The sequence below is a fragment of the Pristis pectinata genome, chromosome 6, assembly GCF_009764475.1.
Source record: "Pristis pectinata isolate sPriPec2 chromosome 6, sPriPec2.1.pri, whole genome shotgun sequence".
Taxonomy (NCBI): domain Eukaryota; kingdom Metazoa; phylum Chordata; class Chondrichthyes; order Rhinopristiformes; family Pristidae; genus Pristis; species Pristis pectinata.
This window is the reverse complement of record NC_067410.1, coordinates 10,203,068-10,222,197: the sequence shown is the minus strand read 5'-3', so window position 1 is coordinate 10,222,197 and position 19,130 is coordinate 10,203,068. Positions and strand designations below refer to the sequence as shown.

At 39.0% G+C, this 19,130-nt stretch overlaps 1 protein-coding gene across 2 annotated transcripts in view; it reads left to right on the top strand.

Moving 5' to 3' along the window:
* The window catches only part of LOC127571368 (twinfilin-2), an 86,855-nt gene extending 68,122 nt beyond the window's left edge, over positions 1-18,733 (top strand). For both annotated transcript variants that reach the window (XM_052017681.1, XM_052017680.1), the window contains 4 exons: positions 5,990-6,115; positions 10,091-10,241; positions 11,198-11,319; positions 16,041-18,733. In XM_052017681.1, coding sequence (XP_051873641.1) covers positions 5,990-6,115; positions 10,091-10,241; positions 11,198-11,319; positions 16,041-16,214 — 573 coding nt within the window. In that variant the 3' untranslated portion in view covers positions 16,215-18,733. The remainder of the gene's footprint in view (positions 1-5,989; positions 6,116-10,090; positions 10,242-11,197; positions 11,320-16,040) is intronic.
* Positions 18,734-19,130: the final 397 nt, after the last annotated feature.

Here is a 19,130-nt window from a genome sequence, read left to right as displayed (position 1 = left end):
TTATTCACCTTCAGCTCTACTAAGCTGCTTCATATATTCCTTATTTAGATCATTCTCCTCTTTCTCATGGCACTACCAACTGCTGCCAGTATCAAACATCATGGAGGAGTTGACCTGTCCCCATAAATATAAATCACCTTCTAAATCAGTTATTAATGCAGTACCTTTCTGAAGGAATTAATTGCTCCAGATATGTTTGGTGAGAATGGCCTTTGCACAGCTCCTAATGAGAAAACTCTTTTATAAATTTCTATGCTCACCTGAAGCTTATTGCTTTTAAAATCAGTACCCTCTACCTCTGTGCAGAGATACCTCAAGCAGATAACCTGCATTCTTCAGCATCCTTCATACGTCCTCATTTGTTTGCCTTGCTTAGTAATCAGCAGTTTAGAATCCCATTTTAACTCAGTCCTTGGTCAAATCTTGGCCTTCGAAAAATTGTATGATGTTACAGAACATCCGCTATATTTCTCTGTAGCAGTGCATAGAAATGCACTTTCCACATTCTTAAGACATTGCAACAAACTTCGTCAAATACTTTGAAGTGTAGTCATAATTATAATGTGGAAAAATACAATAACTGATTTGTACAAGTCTTGCAAACTGTGTGATTATGTCCTCAAAATCTGTTTTAAGTGCTGGTCTTCAAAATAATTCCCCTTATTTACACCCACCTGAAGAGGTAGGATTGATCTCAATTTAATATCCTGTCCCAAAAAATGACATCTAGGACACCGTGAGGATCCCTCGGTGTTCCACTGGATAGTCAGTCTAGATTTTAGGTTCATGTCTCTGGAGCACAACTTGATTCACAACCTTTGGACAAGAATGTATTCTCACTGAACCATGAAACCTTTAGCATTTAGTCCACATTTTTGTTTTAAAATAGTTTTATCCTATGACTGAAGTATCACTCTGACTCATATAGTTATGACGTGGTAGCTGGTTGCCAATTTTTGATCTGACTGTCCAATCGATTGGTTATTGTGGTCAGTATTAATATAACGTGTACGTTATGTTTGACACTTACAATTCAAAACAAAAGTTATTTATTAGAAAAGTAAGTATTGGCATTCCAAATCAGTAATATAGGAGAAGCACTCAATTTTCTGGCAACAAGTAAGGACCCACTGGCTTAGTCATTGACAACAGGAACTTCTATTTTTATATTGAGTGTTTCAGTTAACATGATTATGTAGGTGTCTTTTACATATGTGGCCAACAAAAGCAGTTTTGTATAATTCAGAGTTATATAGAGTCATGGAGTCATACAGCAGGGAAACAGGCCCTTCGGCCCAACTTGTCTATGCCAACCAAGACATCCATGTCAGCTCATCTCATTTGCTAATCCCAATTGTACCAAATATGTTCAACCTTATCTTTTGATAGTCTTTGAAAAATTGTGTGGGTCTGATATGAACAATTTAGTTCACATTCTTTAAGCTTTCTACAAATAAGTATATAGAAAGCAAACAGCTGTCAGGTGTACAATGAGCATGTTTGCATTTAGTTTTATTTATTTTGCAAACAAGTCAAACTTCCTCTTTTTGTTTGATATTTATTTCTATCCTGCCTTTAAAGTATTCATGCATGCTTATCTATTTAATTTGTCATTTGCTTTTCAGTATTTGACCTAAAGAAATACTATTTATATCATCGATGCACACGCACACACACCAACTCTAACGAACCTTCTCCCTTGGATTCTAACATAAACTATAGTATCTCTGTCTCACGGTATATGATGAACTATCTCAACTCACTCTGAGGAGTGAATCTATCATCTGCATATCGGTATAACTCAGTTATGCACAACCCTTACCAATCATGCTAATGGGAAGCTAGAAAACCTGTTATAAATAATTTATTTATACAGTTGAAATAGTTTTAAATGATTTTGGTTTAAATCTAAAACTGCAGTCACCCAAGTATCACCTAACCTGGCAAGTTTAGTAAGTTTGAATTGTACATTTCAGTGATTTTTGCTTTTGGTCATTTACTCAACTCATCAACACGGTAATGGTAGAATTTGCAAGATATGAGGCATTATTGTATGTTGAAATAAGCCCATTGTGTGTTCTGAAAGTAATTGTAATTTCCTAGTGCCTTAAAGCTACAAGCCTCTTTAAGGTCACCCTTTGATCTGCAGGCTTTGTATTTGGTTTCACATTTTTGCAACAACTTGATTTATTGCTTCTTTCCAAGCATTTTCAATCTTGATGATATCCTGCAGTTTAGGTTGAGCTGTTCATGTAGATTTTAAAATTAATCGATTTCATGCACTATCTAAAATGTGCACCAACACTAATTATATAGTGGAAATGGATTCTTCTCAACTTAATCTGTCAAAATCCTTCCTGATTTGGAACATTTTCTTTATTATCTCCCTGGAATCATTTCTAATCAGACTAAATCTCTGTACCTGTTACAATTCTTGATACCCTTTCTGGACTAGGTACATTATACTGGCTATTATCTGTCTCCTGACTTTAAAGTTTAGTACAATTGCTTTTTTGTTCAATATTCCTCCATATAAAGTGATGGGGGTCTGCTTGACCAACTTGTTCCTTCAAAGATATGTGTACATGGGTTTCTGACTTCAAAGATCTCTTTAAAATTGACTGCTGATTACTGCAAACAACCTGTTTTTGAGGAAGATGTATGAACTGATATCAGCACAATACATGCTAAGTTAAAGGAGATATGTGAGAATCACAGCTAAGCCAGAGGCTTCAAAATTTCTGATCATCAACATTATTTTTGGAGCATTCCTTGTGTCACTATAAATGGCAAAGACCATGTGCACGCACGCATTTGTGGAGCAAGTTATACCAGACACCATGTTAGTGCATGCAAAGTTAAAGCCTGATGAAAGTATGTCAAGTTAGCAGATCATGATGTTTATCAGTATGCAGCACCGATTGAAGACCACCACTGCCACCTTGAAGCTTAATACTCCAGCTACCATGCTTTCGTAACTCTCAAAGCTGAACCTGTATCCAGCAGTAGGAAGGAAGCCCATCAGTGCTATTTAACAGAATCATCAACTACATATAGGTTGTTGCTGGTTGATTCCTTCTGGATGTTTAGGGTCATAGAGCTGCACAGCACAAAAACAGGCCTTTTGCCCAAGTCGTCTATGCCAATCAAGATGCCCATCTAAGCTAGTCCTATTTGCCTGCATTTGGCCCATATCCCTCTAAACCTTTCCTATCCATGAAACCATGCAAATGCCTTTTAAGTGTCGTTATTGTTCCTGCCTCAACCACTTCCTCTGGCAGCTCGTTCCATATACGCACCGTCCTCTGTGTGAAGAAGTACCTTCAGTTACGTGAGTGTTTGGTGCTTTTACCAGTTGTTTCCATTTGCCAAGTTCTGCAGGAAGTGGTGTGGCAAGTCCTGGACATTCCAAAAGCAAAACACTGCAGATGCTGGAAATCTGAAATAAAACAGAAAATGTTGAAAGTATCTGAGAATTTTGACTCTGTTTCTCTCACTGACTAACCTCAGGAGCATTTCCAGTATTTTCTGTTGTATTCCTGAGGAACTTTTTGCTGATTTCAAGGCTTCTGTGTAAATCAGTCACTTCCAGATTTGGCTGCCTGAATACACATTGGCATATCTAAGAGGATGGGCAGAAGACACCTAGAACCGTACAAGCTGCTGAGAAGGTGACTGTGTCTGCCTAGGATGTTCAGGGTAACACTCGATTAACAATGTGGGCCACATCCATGCTGATAGATATCCTCTACTAGAACATAACTGCAGGGCAAGGAACTTATTGCCAGTGACTGTCAAGACAAATGTGGTAATGAATTGCACGGCTTCTTCTAGATAAGACAGGAGCTAGAAATATTTCCAGCATGTAACAGCTTTCAGTAAGGGAGGTCACTAAAATAATCTATTCCAATAGAGTTTACTTTTAATCAGTCTTACCAGAGACCAACATGCCAGAACTAAAAGGGAATCTACTTTGCGACTTCCCTTATAGTGTGTGACTAGAGTCATGCAATGGCTGGTGTCCTGCCGGCACTACATTCTATGGACTCTTCTACATTAGCTATGTACAAGCTACCATGCCAAGAAGATCTATCCAGTGACAAAATGCAGATAACTTAGTGGACATGCAGTGCACTCACGCATGAGCAGAATGCATACAATGGAAACCATGCTTCTGCACAAAAGATACTGGAACAGATGATTAGTATACAGAAACAACACTGTCACTGTTTAGACTGCTCTGAAAGAGCCCTGGAATACTCCACTGAGCAAATGTTAAAGTTCATGGTGGTCTGGTGCATCCTGCATAACCTCATAACCATGAGAGCAGCTTTTACCACCAGCTGCATAATAAGCAGTAGGAGGAAAAGGAGGAAGGGAAGAGAGTCTGAGAGCCCCTTTATGCTCAGCGTGTCCATAAAGAACTTGTCCAGGCTTCAGAACATAAACTGCATGCCAATTCTGCATTGGGGATGTTGAAGGGGCAAGAAATAGAGGTGTGTAGGTACCTCAGAGAGTTTCAGGGCTCAAAAGAGATTACTGTGATGATGGAGATATTTGAAAGCAAGAATGAGAATGTTTTGATGTTTAGGTAAGATGTTTACTATCATAGCATCTGTTGGAGGCAGTGCAGAAATAAAAACCACCACAAAATGAACATCCCCAATCAAACTTATAAATAAAATCATCCAAAATTACAAATGGCAGTCAGATAATCATCCTTGTGCATGAATTTACTGTGTGACTTTGACATGTCTTTGCCTGTCCAATAACAAGTTTCCATTTATATCCTACCTTTAAAGTGGAGAAAATGGTTGAAGCCACTGCACAGCAATGGTACCAAACAAAAATTGACACTGAGCAGCAACAATGTTTGCTATAGATGTAGACGGTCTCCAAGATGACATGGATATGAGGTCTGGAGACTGAGCTCAACACAAGATTTAAGTATGGTACCAAGGTCCTCATGCTCTAGTGCAGTGCTGTTCCATTGACTGCAGCATGGGTACTGGAAGGCTAATAATTTTTAACAGATGAGTCTCTTTTCTTGGGAGGCAATCTTGAGCAACTGTGTGCCAATAATGCCTGGTAGCAGACAGCTCCATCTCAGCATTGATAGAAGCAGGCTGGACTGACAGGGTGACAGATAACAGCAAGAGTACTGACAGGATTGCAGGATGAATGCTATCTCTGGTCATGCCCCTGGGTCCACCAAGACTCCCAAGCACCACCTCAGCAATCCTATAAACCGTTGGAGGATAGACTACTAAGAAGTACCTCTCAACATTTTAATCTACAGCCCATGATGGCAACTGTCTAGCTTACATGAAAACATGCAAGGTAGTACTGTGAGCTTCCACTGCAACACAGACTTTGTGTAGCTGTTGCTTATGCTGCAATGGAAACTGTGACGTTGACCATCAGACACAATTTCATGTTTGTGTTCATTTTTCCTGCACCAAAGCCCCATTTGCAGCATACTAGGAGTTTTCTCTCTCCTGTCTTGTACCACTCTTCATCATTTCCCAGGTCAGATTCAGTAGTAGAATGATTGTCAGCCACAACATGAAGAGTTGTAACCTGGAATTAAGTACAGCAGACTAGCTTCAATCAGAACTAGCTACCATTTTGGCTCCTGCTGATTTCACCAGCCAGTAAACTTCATAATTAATGCTGATCCATTTCTTCACAATTGGCTATGAGCACGTAAGACAAAATTTGCACACAGTTTGTATTTCACAACAGATTAATCCTTCTTGATGACCCAAGAACATTTCTTGAGGGCTATCCAACTTAGCCTCTAAGTTCCTCAGTGAATTTTGCAAAATTTGCTATGGAATTCTGTGCCTGTTTTGTTGTGCTAAACTGGATTAGGTATTCCTTATATGTTTGTAGTATATTTGAATCGTGTCCTTGGGTCAGTTATGTTTCTGTTGTGCACTAATTACCTTCAATGGTTATGTACTAATTTAATGTTTGGCCATTGTAGGTGAAGACTGAGATCAGCGTCCAAAGTAAACACCAGACAATGCAAGGTATTGCATTTCCAATCCAGGAAAGTGCCATCACAGCTATTCTCTTACTCAAAGAGAGGAAGATAAATTACATCCAACTGGTATGTAATTCCTTTTTCATGGCTTAAATTTTAATCAATGTAGATTGAATTAATTTTGTTAATTGTCAAGCTGTGCCTTGCATGTAACAAAATAGGTGGACTGTGCTAACAAATACTTGATCAGTGTATGGTATGCTTTAACGTGAGTTAATTTAATTATAGTTGTAACAGATATGATGTTTCTTAAAGATTATTAACTTTTTGAGCTTAAGATACTGCTACATTTGAAGAGCAGAGCATTAACATAAAACTATTCTTTCTGAGTGCAAACTGGCTGTCATATTTCATACATTACAATGGAGGCTACACTTCAGTACTTCATTGGCTTTATGACCTCTTGAGTCGTCGGCAATTCCTTTCCCTCCGCAGAAGCTGCTCAACCCACTGAGTTCCTCCAGCAGATTGTTTATTGCTTCAGATTACAACATCTGCAGTCTCTTGTGTCTCCACTATTCTTTCTCCCTCCAACTGGAAAAGTTATCAGAATCGTTTGATTCTGATAACCTTCCTAGTTGGAGGGAGAAGGAATCATGGTTTCTACACAATTAATTTTCAAGCATCTCCCCCTAACTTCAGGAGGGCATTAAAGCCAATGAAGTACTGAAGTGTAGCCTCCATTGTAATATATGAAGTGTGACAGCCAGTTTGCACTCAGCAAGATCCCACTTGCAAAAATGGCCAGCTAATCTGTTTCATTGGTGATGATTGAGGAATAAGTATTGCTCTGCTTTTAAAAAAAATTGTGCCATGTGATTTTTAACTTCCATCTGAGAGAGTAAATGTAGCCTTGGTTTGGTATCCCATGTGAAACTTGGTTGTCCCTTGATTGTCCCATGCCAAACTCCTTCAACACTACATGGTGAGTCAGCTTAGATTCTTTGATTCTGTGGAACAGGTTTTAAACCCACAACATTCTGACTCAGGCAAGAGTGCTAACAGTTCAGTCATAACTGACACAAAAAAGGAATTAAAATATCTCTTGTTTTTGTTCCTCCTTAATTCTTAGGGTTCAATGGATCAATGAAAATGCTGTTCCTATTTTCACTATAGTACCAATTATATTAACTTGTAATGCCTATATTTTTTGTCAACCAAGCAAGCTGCAATGACTTCATAGTAATATCTTAACTATTTTTAAGTAATAAGTCACATGATTTAAAATCTAAGTTCTCAACTGAAGTAACAAAACTTATTTAGAAACTCATTTGACGTGGTATGACCATATGACTCACTAATAGCAAAGGCTGAATGACCATAATCTCAGATGTGAATCAGTGACTAACACATTTTACCAATGAAGTGGTGAAGATGACATTTGTCACACTGGCCTGCATTGGTCAGGGCATTGAGTATAGGAAGTGGGACATTATGTTGCAATTGTACAAGACATTGGTGAGACCATACTTGGAGTATTGTGTACAGTTTTAGTCACCCTCTTATAGGAAAAACATCATTAAACTGGAAAGAGTGCGGAGAAGACTTACGATGCTGCCAGGACTCAAAGGCCTGAGTTATAGGGAGAGGTTGGGCAGGCTAGGACTATTCCTTCGCACATAGGAGATTGAGGGGGTGACCTTATTGAGGTGTATAAAATCATGAGGGGTATAGATAGAGTGAATGTACATAGCCTTTTTCCTAGAGAAGGGGAACTTAAAAACCAGAGGGCATAGGTTTGAGGTGAGAGGTGAAAGATTTAAAACGGACCTGAGGGGCAACTTCTCCACGCAGAGGGTGGTACATATATGGCATGAGCTGCCAGCGGAAGTGGTTGAGGCAGGTGCAATAACAACATTTAAAAGACATTTGGATAAGCACATGGATAGAAGGGCTTTAGAGGGATCTGGGCCAAACATGGGCAAATGGGACTAACTTGGTGGTCACCATGGTCAGCATGGATGAGTTGGGCTGAAGGGCCTGTTTCCACACTGTATTACTCTATGATTCTAAGTATACTATCATAAAAGTTCCATGTATTCTTTTCTCATTTCCCAAAATAAATCCTTAAAAGCATGTATTAATTAAAGAAGTATTAATGATGAGCAGTCTTCCAAAAGTTTACAGAGGCCTTCATGATTTTTTTTATTACATTTGCAAGGCAACCCAGTATCACCCAATCATCATGAAGTGATTCATTAACTATGCATTACCTGGTCGAATACAGCAAAGAAAATCAAAAAAAAACTGCAGATGCTGGAAATCTGAAATAAAGACGGGGGTTGCTGGAGACACTGAAAAGGTCTGGCAGCATCTGTGGAAAGGGTGTCTCCAATCTGAAATGTTAACTCTTTTTCCCATTCTACAAATGATGCCTAACCTGCTGAATATTACCAGCATATTTAGTTTTTTATTTCAAGACCTTGTTTAATCATGCAAAAGGACCTTAAATGTTCCACTTGAACTCCTTAATATTTTAACCAAAGGATGGTACCACCATGAATACAGCTTTTCCCAATACTGCATTGTATTGTTATTTTGCATTATCACTTAATTAGTAACTGAAATATGTTCTTTCCAACTGAAAATAATCTCACATGAGCTTTGCTAACAGTACTTTGAATTGAGATGTATAAGTGAGTGCCATCAAACAGCTAACACCATATACAGGTACATCCATGAAGAGTTGCTCACTGATGATGATGTTACAATGTTATTAGAATTCAGTAAAATAAAAGAAATCCAAAGTAAGGTAAATAATGAAATGGGAGAATTACATAGCAGTTCAATAAACATATGTAAAGAGAAGGGGTAGAACCCAGCACTTTTCAGATACAAACTGGCCTGCTATGTATTTCCAGCAATTTTTGCTTTTATAAATCCAATTTTGCTCAACAACTGGTTTGCTCATCCTTTACCAATAAATATACAGCATTTAATACAAATCTACTTTGGCATATTTGTAATAGGTGGAAATCTATTTGACTTTTTTTAATTATACACCAGATTCAAACAAAGATACTAGCAAGATAGCAGCAAATGTAAAATACAGCTTTTGTGCTTCCTCCCATTTTCCTGAACAATATCTAAACTTTTAACTGGATAAATAGTACCTTGAGAAACAATGACTTAACCGTCTTCTTCGATGGGAATCCTAATGAGCTGAATGAATATAGAGCTATTAAAAGAACAGTAATATCTTCTCATCACACCACAACACTACAACCAAAAAACAGCAATTATATTAATTATGGATAGCATTCTCATCCTTTCTCCACCCCCTCACGTCTCCCAATTTCTGTTACCTTCGTCAACCTTGCAACTTTTTGAGAACTCCATTTCTGTTTTTATGTATTCCTAATTTCTTTAGCTCCACTGTTATTGACCAAGTCTTCAGTTGTTTAGGCCTTTAAACCTGGAATTCTTTCTTAAAATCTTGTCCATCTCCTTAAAAGCTCCTTATTTGACAAAACTTTCACCTCCTAACATATGCTTATGTAGCTCAGAGTCAAATTTTGTCTGATAAAACTCTTGTGAAACATTTTGAAATGTTTTACCATCCTGTTGGGACAGTGATTGAATGACACAGGGCAAAATCAAAAGAATAGAACCACTGCTCATTGTGTTATTGTTTCTATATTTTAAAATAAAGCTGTCCTTAAGCAAAGAAAATTTAAGTATCCCTGTTCATGAATAATTTTTCAGTAAAGCAGATGGAACATAAAAAAAATCACACTCATAGTTGGGAGGGTGGGGGTGAGGTAAGATTTTTCAGGGACGTAGGTAAAGAACAGTAGAGTGGGATTAGTTAGATAGCTCTTCCAAAGAGCTGGAACAGGCACAATGAGCCACAGGACCTCACTTTGTCCTGTATCATTGAATGATTTCATGCTCCTGCCAAGTGTGCTAAAAGAGGAAACAAAGATTATTTTTTGTCAGCTGTATTTTGTACAAGATATTTTTCTATGAATTATATTTTTACAAAAATGTTGGCTTATGGCAAAACTGAGTCCTTCTTATATTTTCTTCTCCACAATTCAGAAACTAGATATAGAGAAGGAAACCATTAACTTGGTGCATACTGATGTCACTGACATACTTGACTTGCCAAAGAGGATCCCAAATAATGCTGCTCGCTACCATTTCTTCCTGTACAAGCACTCGCATGAAGGTGACTACTTAGAGTCTGTTGGTAAGTTCACAAGTGTTTAATATAGCCAATTTGAGTTTTGCTCATTTTACTGTCTTGTTTATTTTACCTCCTCTCATGGCAGCATATAGAAACCAAGACAGTGAGGTCAGGCAAACAGTTCTACCATAGGGTGAGGGATTTTCCAGCCTCTCCTTTCCTTGTAACCTTTATGTTTCCCATTTAGCAAGTATTCTGGTGATTCAACAAGTTAGATTTTTCTTGCCTCTTTATACTTGGAAAATCAATTATAGCATTTGAATCCTCATCCATTTCTTTTCTGCTAATTTAGCAGATTTTTTTTCTTGTCTCAGTGCTTCAAAAGGGCACCAGGAAATGAAGTCAGCATTCCGTTCTTGCTTTATATACAAAAAAGACTCTTCAGTTGAAAATTTTTCCTGTTTCGCTACCAATTCATACTCCACTTAGTCAAAGGATTAACATTGTCCAGCACATATTTCAGGTCAATTTTGAACTCTGTTGTAGCTTTAATTTTATGCATAGCAATATTTTTGTACGTTTAATTGCACATAAAAAAGTGGAAGTGAATTATTGCAATCAAAAGATGCAAATGATGTGTATAAATTACTGCAGATCCACTGCAGTCAAATATAACATGCAATGGCAGTCTGTTCCTTACTGCTGACCAGCTTTAAATATACTTCTAAATACTAAGCCTTCATAACAACTTTTAACTTCCTTTAAGATTTTCGCCTGCAGTGTCAGTTCTAATGTCACTTGTCTATTCTTACAAGTGGCTCCAAATGCTCTTTTTCTTTGACATACTGGCAAATGTGTCTCATGAATGCAAAGAGACGGTCAAATAAAAGTGTACAAAGTAACAAATGTTCTATTGGTGAATTATAGATGATTAGAAACAGAACAGCTCCAAGCTCATACACATCTGTACCCGGTCACTATTTCTAAATGTGTTGAAATTATTACTTTTCTTTCCACAGTATTTATCTACTCTATGCCAGGGTACAAATGTGGTATTAAAGATCGAATGCTGTACTCCAGCTGTAAGGGCCCTCTATTGGATGTGGTAGAACAGCAACTACAACTGAAAGTCGTCAAAAAGGTAGCAACCTGTGTGCATCGGTGAATGTCTGTTCTGTAGGATGAGGCAAATTGTGCAGCCCCTGACTGACCTTTCCTCAGTTGGGTGAAGGTCTTTGGGCTCACCTCTATTTCCAACTGTTCACTCAATTGAAATCTCTAATGGGTGAGCTGAGATGAATTGTAGATTATAATGTGAAAATGATGCCTACTTCAGAAGGTTTGTTCTACCTTTTTTTTTAACCTAACAGCTATTCAGACAAGTTACCAAAGACTTACTGTGGAGCTGATGAGGACACTTAAAACTTTACATAATCGTCTTTACACCATTTGGATATGACTGTCACTAGCTCTATTATTTAACATAATTAAGGTATCTATATTTTTAAATTATTAATTAAGCATCTGGACATTTCTGGTAAGGCCTTTATTGGCCCTGATGAGGTGGTGATGAGCCAACTACTTGAACTGCTGCAGTTATTTTGGTGAAGGTCCTCCTGTAATGCAGTTGGGTGAGGAGTTCCAGGATTAAGGCCCAGCAATGATGGGAAAATGGCTGGTTCACTTTCTTCTCAGTGGTGGCCTTCAGGATGTTGATGGTGGTGACTCAGTGATGGTACTGCTATTAAACATCAAGAGTAGGTGGTTAGTCTCTCACTTGTTGTAGATGGTTATTGCCTGTCACTTATCAGCCCATGCCTGAATTTTGCATAGGTCTGTCTGCATTCAGATGTGGACTGCTTTGTTCACTGCAAAGTGGTGTACGAACCATTTGAAGGTGGTTGAGCTTAGGGCACAGCTCTGAGGAACTGCTATAATGAATTCCTGGCGTTAAGGTGATTGAAGTCTGACAGCCATAAATATCTTCATTTCTGTGAGCTATGACTCCCAGTTGGAGTGTTTTCCTTTTGGTACCTTTTGATTTCAACTGTACCAATGTTCCTTGATGCCACATTTGGTCAAATAATGTCTGGATTATCAAAGATAATCACTCTCACCTGCATCTGGAGTTTAACTCTTTGATCTATGTTTAGACTATAGCTTAATGAGATCCAAGCAAAACCGAGCATGGTTGAGAAGATTGAGAAGTAAGTGCTACGTGATACCACTGTTGATGACACCTTCCATCATATTGCTAATGATTGAGAGTAGACTGGTTGGGTTGTGCCAGCTGAATTGGATTTGTCCTGGTGTTTGTGAACTGGAGGTACCTTGGCAAGTTTCCATATTGTGGATAGATGCCATTGTTGTAACTGGACTGAAGCTACTTGGCTAGAAGTTTGGCTAGTTCAGGAGCACAATTCTTCGGTACTACAACTAGGAAGTTAATCTGGTGCCGTAGCCTTTGCTACATCCAATACTCTCCGATGTTTCTTAACATGATATCTGTGGATCAAATTGGCCTGAAGACTAGTTTACTTTGATAATGGGGATCTAAAGAGAAAGCTGAGATGGAGCATCCATTCAGCACTTCTGGTTAAACACAATTGCGAACGCTTCAACCTTGTCTTACGTACACATGCTAGGTCCTGACATTATTGTGTGTGGGGATGTCCCCCCTCCCCTCCCCCATAGCTGTTTAGTTGCCCACTGCCATTCACAACTCAATTTGGCAGGATTGCAGAGCTTTAATCTGATTCATTGATTGTAAGGTGCCTTTCCTCTCTCTATAGCATGCTATTTTTGCTGTTTGGCATACATATAGTCTGGTGTTGCCGCTTCACCAGGTTGGGATAGCCGCTGTTGCTCCTGTCATGCCCTCCTGCACAGCTTATTGAAACAGGATTGGTGGTCCTGGTAGATAATAACAGAGTGAGAAATTTGCCAGACCCCAAGGATACGTGGTGGTGTACATTTCTACTGCTGCTGACAGTCCACAGTGCCTTGTGGCTGCCCAGTTTTGAGTTGAATGTAGTGCCGCACCACATGATGGAGTGTGTCCTTAGTGTGAAGGCAGAACTTTAACTCCACAATGACTGTATGGTGCTCACTTCTATCAACGCTATCGTGGATAGGTACATCAGCCACTTGCAGATTGACGAGGACAAGATTAATTAAGTTTATCCCTTGGGCTGGTTCACTCACTATTTACCACAGACTTAATTAACTACCAACTACCAAGTTGTTGGAAATGAAAAGGCACTGATTCATCAGCTGATGGAGAATGGTAAGCAGGATGAGGTTTCTTTGCCTGTGCTTGACCTGAGGTCATAAGACTTCTTGGAATCTGGAATCAAGTTGAGGACTCCCAGGCCTACTCTATCTCACCTATATATCACTGTTCATTGGCAGGTCTGTTTTGCCAATGGAACAGGATGTACTCAGGGACATGCCTTACAAGTGATGTCAAATTGTAACTTGACTCATCTGTGGAACAGCTCTCCCAATTTAGACACCAGTCCCCAGATGTTTGAGAGAACTTTGCAATGTCATCTGGGCTTTGAGCATGTTTGCCATATCCAAATTCAACACCAATTGGTCTGTCTGATTCTTTTCCTTCTGCTTTAATTTAGCGGGATGGTCCAGCTGAGTGTCTTACTTAGCCATTTCAGAGTCCTTTGAACTACATTGCTGTGAGTCAGGAATCACGTACAGGTCAGACCAGATGAGGATGGCATATTTCCTCTGCAAAGAATATTAGTAAACCAGATGGGCTTTTATGACAATCCAGTGATTTTATTAGTCATCATTGCTAAGGCTAGTTTGTTTATCTCTTAATTTCAAATTACTAACAACATTCCACAGCTGACTCTGAAATGTGTCTCTACAGCCATCAGCAACCAAGTTTGTACCTCACAAAGTTACAAGGTTAAAAAAAATCTTTGCAGAAGAAAAGTTTCGATAGGTAGCCAGAAGTCAGACTGTTAAGGTTGATCTTCGAAGAGGAGAGGAAGACAAAACTGTAGAGGAATTTGGAGATTGAATTGGGTGAAGAGATGGATGCATTAGAAGCCATCCAGGGAAAATGTGGGCTTAAAAACTTAAGGCAGTCACAGATGAGGAGAGGTGAGACTTTGGAAAGATTTATACATAAGAATTTTAATTGGAAATTCACCCAATTTTACTTTAAATTGGAAGAGCTGTCCCACAGACAAGTTAATTTGATGGGCTGGAAGCAAAGATAGGATTTGTTGGTGAGCTTTATTTGTTATGAAACAGGATAGAGTTGCATTTTAGTTGAAATGAAGCTTCTGGAGGATAGATGATGTTTGGCAAGAGACTGAAAATCAAAAACCAAACTGCAGATGCTGGCAATCTAAAATAAAAACAGAAAATGCTGTAAGTACTCAGCAGGTCAGGCCACATCTGTGGGAAGGGAAGCAGAGTTAACATTTCAGGTCAAAGACCCTTCATCAGAACTGGGATGGAGACAAAATAAACTTGATATAAACTGCAAGGAGGTGTGGGAGGGGGATGCCTCTGATAGGGTAAAACTGGGGTGATGATGGGGATATACTGTAAACAGGGTTACCTGGCCAATGAGTGAATGGGAGCTACTATTGAGTGAGAACATTGACAAAAGAATGTAGGAGTATGAAATGCAGAGCAGGAAGACATGTCCTATCTTCCTGGGTTTGTTCTCCACTCCACCGGTAAAGACAGAGAAACTAAGTTCCCTGAAGTTGTATAATTCATGTTGAGTCCAGAAGACTACAACATGCCCAGATAGAAGATGAAGTACTGCTCCTCAAGCTTGCATTGGGCCTCATTGCAACAGTGCAGGAAGCCGCAGACTGATAGGTCAGAGTGGGAGTGAAGTAGAGAATTAAAGTGCAAGGGAATCTCAAGGTCACCCCTGTGGATTGAACGCAGGTGCTCCAAAAAGCGATCACCCAATCCCCAAAACGTCGACCATCCCTTTGCATCCATAGATACAGCCTATCCCGCTGAGTTCCTCCAGCAGCTTGTTTTTGTGCCCTGGATTACTACATCTGTAGTCTCTTGTCTCCATCACCCATTCTGTGTTTGGTTTCTCCAATGTAGAGGAGACGACGTTGTGAACACAGGATGCAGTACACTGGATTGGAAGAAGTGCAAGTGAATTGCTGCGTCACCCAGAAAGACTGTTTGGGTCCCTGGATAGTGGAAGGGGATGAGGTGAAGGGACAAGTGTTGCATCACCTGTGGTTGCAAGGGAGAGTGCCATAAGAAGGGGCGTAGTTGGTGGAATGGAAGAGTGAACCAGAGAGTCCCAAAGGGAATGGTCTCTGCAAAATGCTGTAAGGGGAGGAGAGGGGAAGATGTACCTAGTGGTGGAATCTCTTTGGTGACAGAACTTGTTGAATATGGAGACTGGTAGGATGGAAGGTGGGGACTTCAGTGACGCGGTGGCTAAATTGTCAGACCCTTAATCTAGAGGCCTGGGCTAGCAAACCAAAGATGAGAGTTCAGATCCCGTGGTGACAGGTGTAGAATTTATTCTGTGTAATAAATAATCAGGAATGTGAAAACATCTAGTCTTCACAATGATGACCAAGTATGGGTAATATATGCAGGCTTTGCTAGTACTGTCCCTTCTGAAAAATGAGTTGCAAAAAATTGCATACACAGTCTAAAGTTTAACCCTCCTAATCTAGTGAGCCCACTGTTACACCACACAAAGCAGTTAGGTGAGCACTTATGGATTTTAACAACCATTGGAATCTCAAGATCAATTTTCCATTTGAAAGCAAGGTGTTCAACATACTTTAAACCTTGTCGATGTTCTACTGTTTTGGCAATCAATGAATTATTCTTTTTCAGATTGAGATCGACAATGGCGAAGAGCTAACGCCAGACTTTCTTTATGAAGAGGTCCACCCTAAACAGCATGCCTTCAAACAAGCCTTTGCAAAGCCCAAAGGACCGGCAGGAAAACGTGGACACAAACGAATTATTAAAGGAACTGCAGAGGCTGAAAATGGAGAGGACTTTTAAATCACAGTCAGCATTGAGGGACTTTGAACTTTCTATTCTAACACTAAATTTAAAAAATTATAATAGAATATTAATTTACATTGGTTAAACCTCTTAACATTTACCTTTTTCTCCCAAGATACAATAAGCACCTTTTTTGATTTTTTTTAAACTTTGTTTGCTGACAGCTTGTTACAGACTTTTGGGAGAGTTTTTTTATCTGTACAAAGACTGTCATGTCATCATCCTACAAAACAGAAATTAATTAGCAGTGTTTTATAGCATCTGTGTAATTACTGCCTTATTTACTTGGCAACAGCACAAACGGTCTATTTTCCCACTTGCATGGAATCAGATCCACTACCGAATGCATTACAATTATAGCTAACCTAAGGGAGGCAACTTGCAGTTTGTCAGATTCCCTCAAAGGGCAATTCAGTGTGATGTTTTCAAGATTTGACCAAAAGCATCAAAACTTAATGCTTAATTTGAAGGACAATGGATGAGAAATGCAATTATTTCATTGCCAACACTACATGCTATCCACATTCAGAAGTGCTATCAAAATTTGCATTACCAGTTTTTATGCACCGTAATCAGATTTGAAACCTTTAAAGATATGGGTCCTGGGAATCCATTGTCTGGTTTTAAAAGGTTGATGTCCAGGCCAACAATAGACCACTAAGGGCCCAAGTGCGCACTGCCATGGCACTGCCAGGGGACTCAGATATTTTACCCCTGCACCAAACTGACATAGAGTGAATCCATAAACACCACAGAGAATTAACCTCATACTCTTCCAACAGATAGTGAAGGAGTTGGAATGTATAACCATAATAGTTAACTATAGAAAATGGGCAGATTGACCATCACCAGAATACAAAATTTCATTCAAATGTCTGCCTCTTTAGCTGTTCCCAGCTCCGTACTACCCTTCAACTTTGTAAGTTTTGGTTACTTTGAAACATGACTTCCTGATTTATTTCTGAAGGGACAGGTGCCCAGTGTAAGCCAGTTTGGCTTATCATCCTTATTTACCTTTTGTATATAATTAGAGTTCTCTACACAAGGAGAACAGGAAATTGAATCACAATGTTCATCTGAATCTGACTCAAACCTAATTCCTGATTCAGAATTTGTTTTGTTTTTGTTGAAGGAGTGTACGTTCCCATACTGTAAGTTAATTCACATAATGCACTTAGCTTTGGTGTAGCTGTAAATGGGGAATGTGTCTGAATTTACAGCTGTAGTGTCTGTAGAACTAAAACCATGGTACTTGTACAACTGATTCAAGTAGATCCTGAGACTAATCTGGGCAACAATGACAAGAGAGGCTTTACTCTGCACCTTTCACTGGCATTTCCTTTCAGTGTCGAATTTTGATCATTTCTGAATGATAATAAATTAATTTTAACTTGTTTAAATCACACAGTTTTTAAATTCATAATGTCTAATGATTGCTGAAGGCAGAATGTCTATTTAGGTGTGAGCATATAGAGTAAGCCTTTAATTCATTATTTAAATTTCTATTGAATTGATGGCATACAATCACTAGCATTGTAGATAGAGATCTCACAATGATCAACTCCTTCACAGAGCAGAAGAATGCTTAATTCTTTGGGACTTTGCCACTTGAGCAAATAGAATGTTTTGAGAAAGCTCCCGCATTTTGCATCTTGTTGGAAACATAGAGTGGTGGAGTTATTAAAAAATCATAAAAATGTTTTTTTTATTTTGAATAAAATAACCAGACTGTACCCCAGCCAGTAATTCCATCTCCATCCTTACAGTATCTTAGTTATTGAGAAACAACCCCTTGTCTCAGTGGAAAGTCTTTCAAAACAAGATGTCCGTGGTATTCGTTACCAGCACTTGCCTCTGATTCAGAAAGCTGTGGGTTCGAAATCTGTTCCAAGAGGCTTGAGTACATGTATTTAAAATTGCACTCCACTGCAGAAATGAGGAAATACTGTACTGTGGGGGTCTCATCTTTTAAATGAGATATTAAAACAAGACCCTTTCTACTCTCCCTGGTGGATGTAAATACAAGAGGAGAGTTATCCCTGGTATCCTGGAGATATTTATCCCTCAACACCAGAAAATTAGATGATCTGACCACTACCACATAGCTGTGTTTCCTTCATGACGACAATGGTTACCATTAAAATACTTAATTGGCCATTAAACTCTTTGGGACACCCTGAAGATGTGAAAGGCACTACAAAAATATAAGCTTTTCTTTTCTCCAGCATTATCCAAAGACAAGCTCAAATTTATGCATGGCACAACATTAATTAAAATAGATTAATTGTGAAGGACTTCAGGTCATTGTGAGGGCACAAGCATCGTCCACAAGTGTAAGATCTGTACAAAACAAGCTTTCTGTAAGAAACAAGAGCCATGGATAGGGTATTTTGTTAGAGCTCATGCAAAAGTTAACTTGTGCATTTCCGATCAGAATCCAAATATTAAAAGACATCAGGTTGAAAATGTGGGAGCTGTCATACGTGTTGCTGTTTGTTGCTGATTATCATTTACAGCCATTTATAACTCTAGCCACAGAAATGCTGTTCCTTTCTGTATTCATTGTGCACTGATAGATTTAAGTGAATCTTCTGCCCCCAGAAGATGGTTGTCTTCTCCTTTTCCTCCTTTGTTGCCATATGCCTGAGTAATCTTTTTCTTAAACATTACTCTTTAAAAGAATAGAGCCAGGAATGCACCACAAAGCCATACCCTTTGGTTTTTGAATTGGATCAGAGTAAGTAGGAAAAAAAATCTGCAACGGAACCAAATCTGCCTCTAGTCATCCCTCTTCCTTTAATGGGCAGCCTATCAGCTCACAGAAATGGATTTGTTATTTAAATATGATAATGAGCCTGCCTGCCTTCATTTAAATGGACACGTGATCTTTGGTCACAGGTGGCCAGGTTTGCC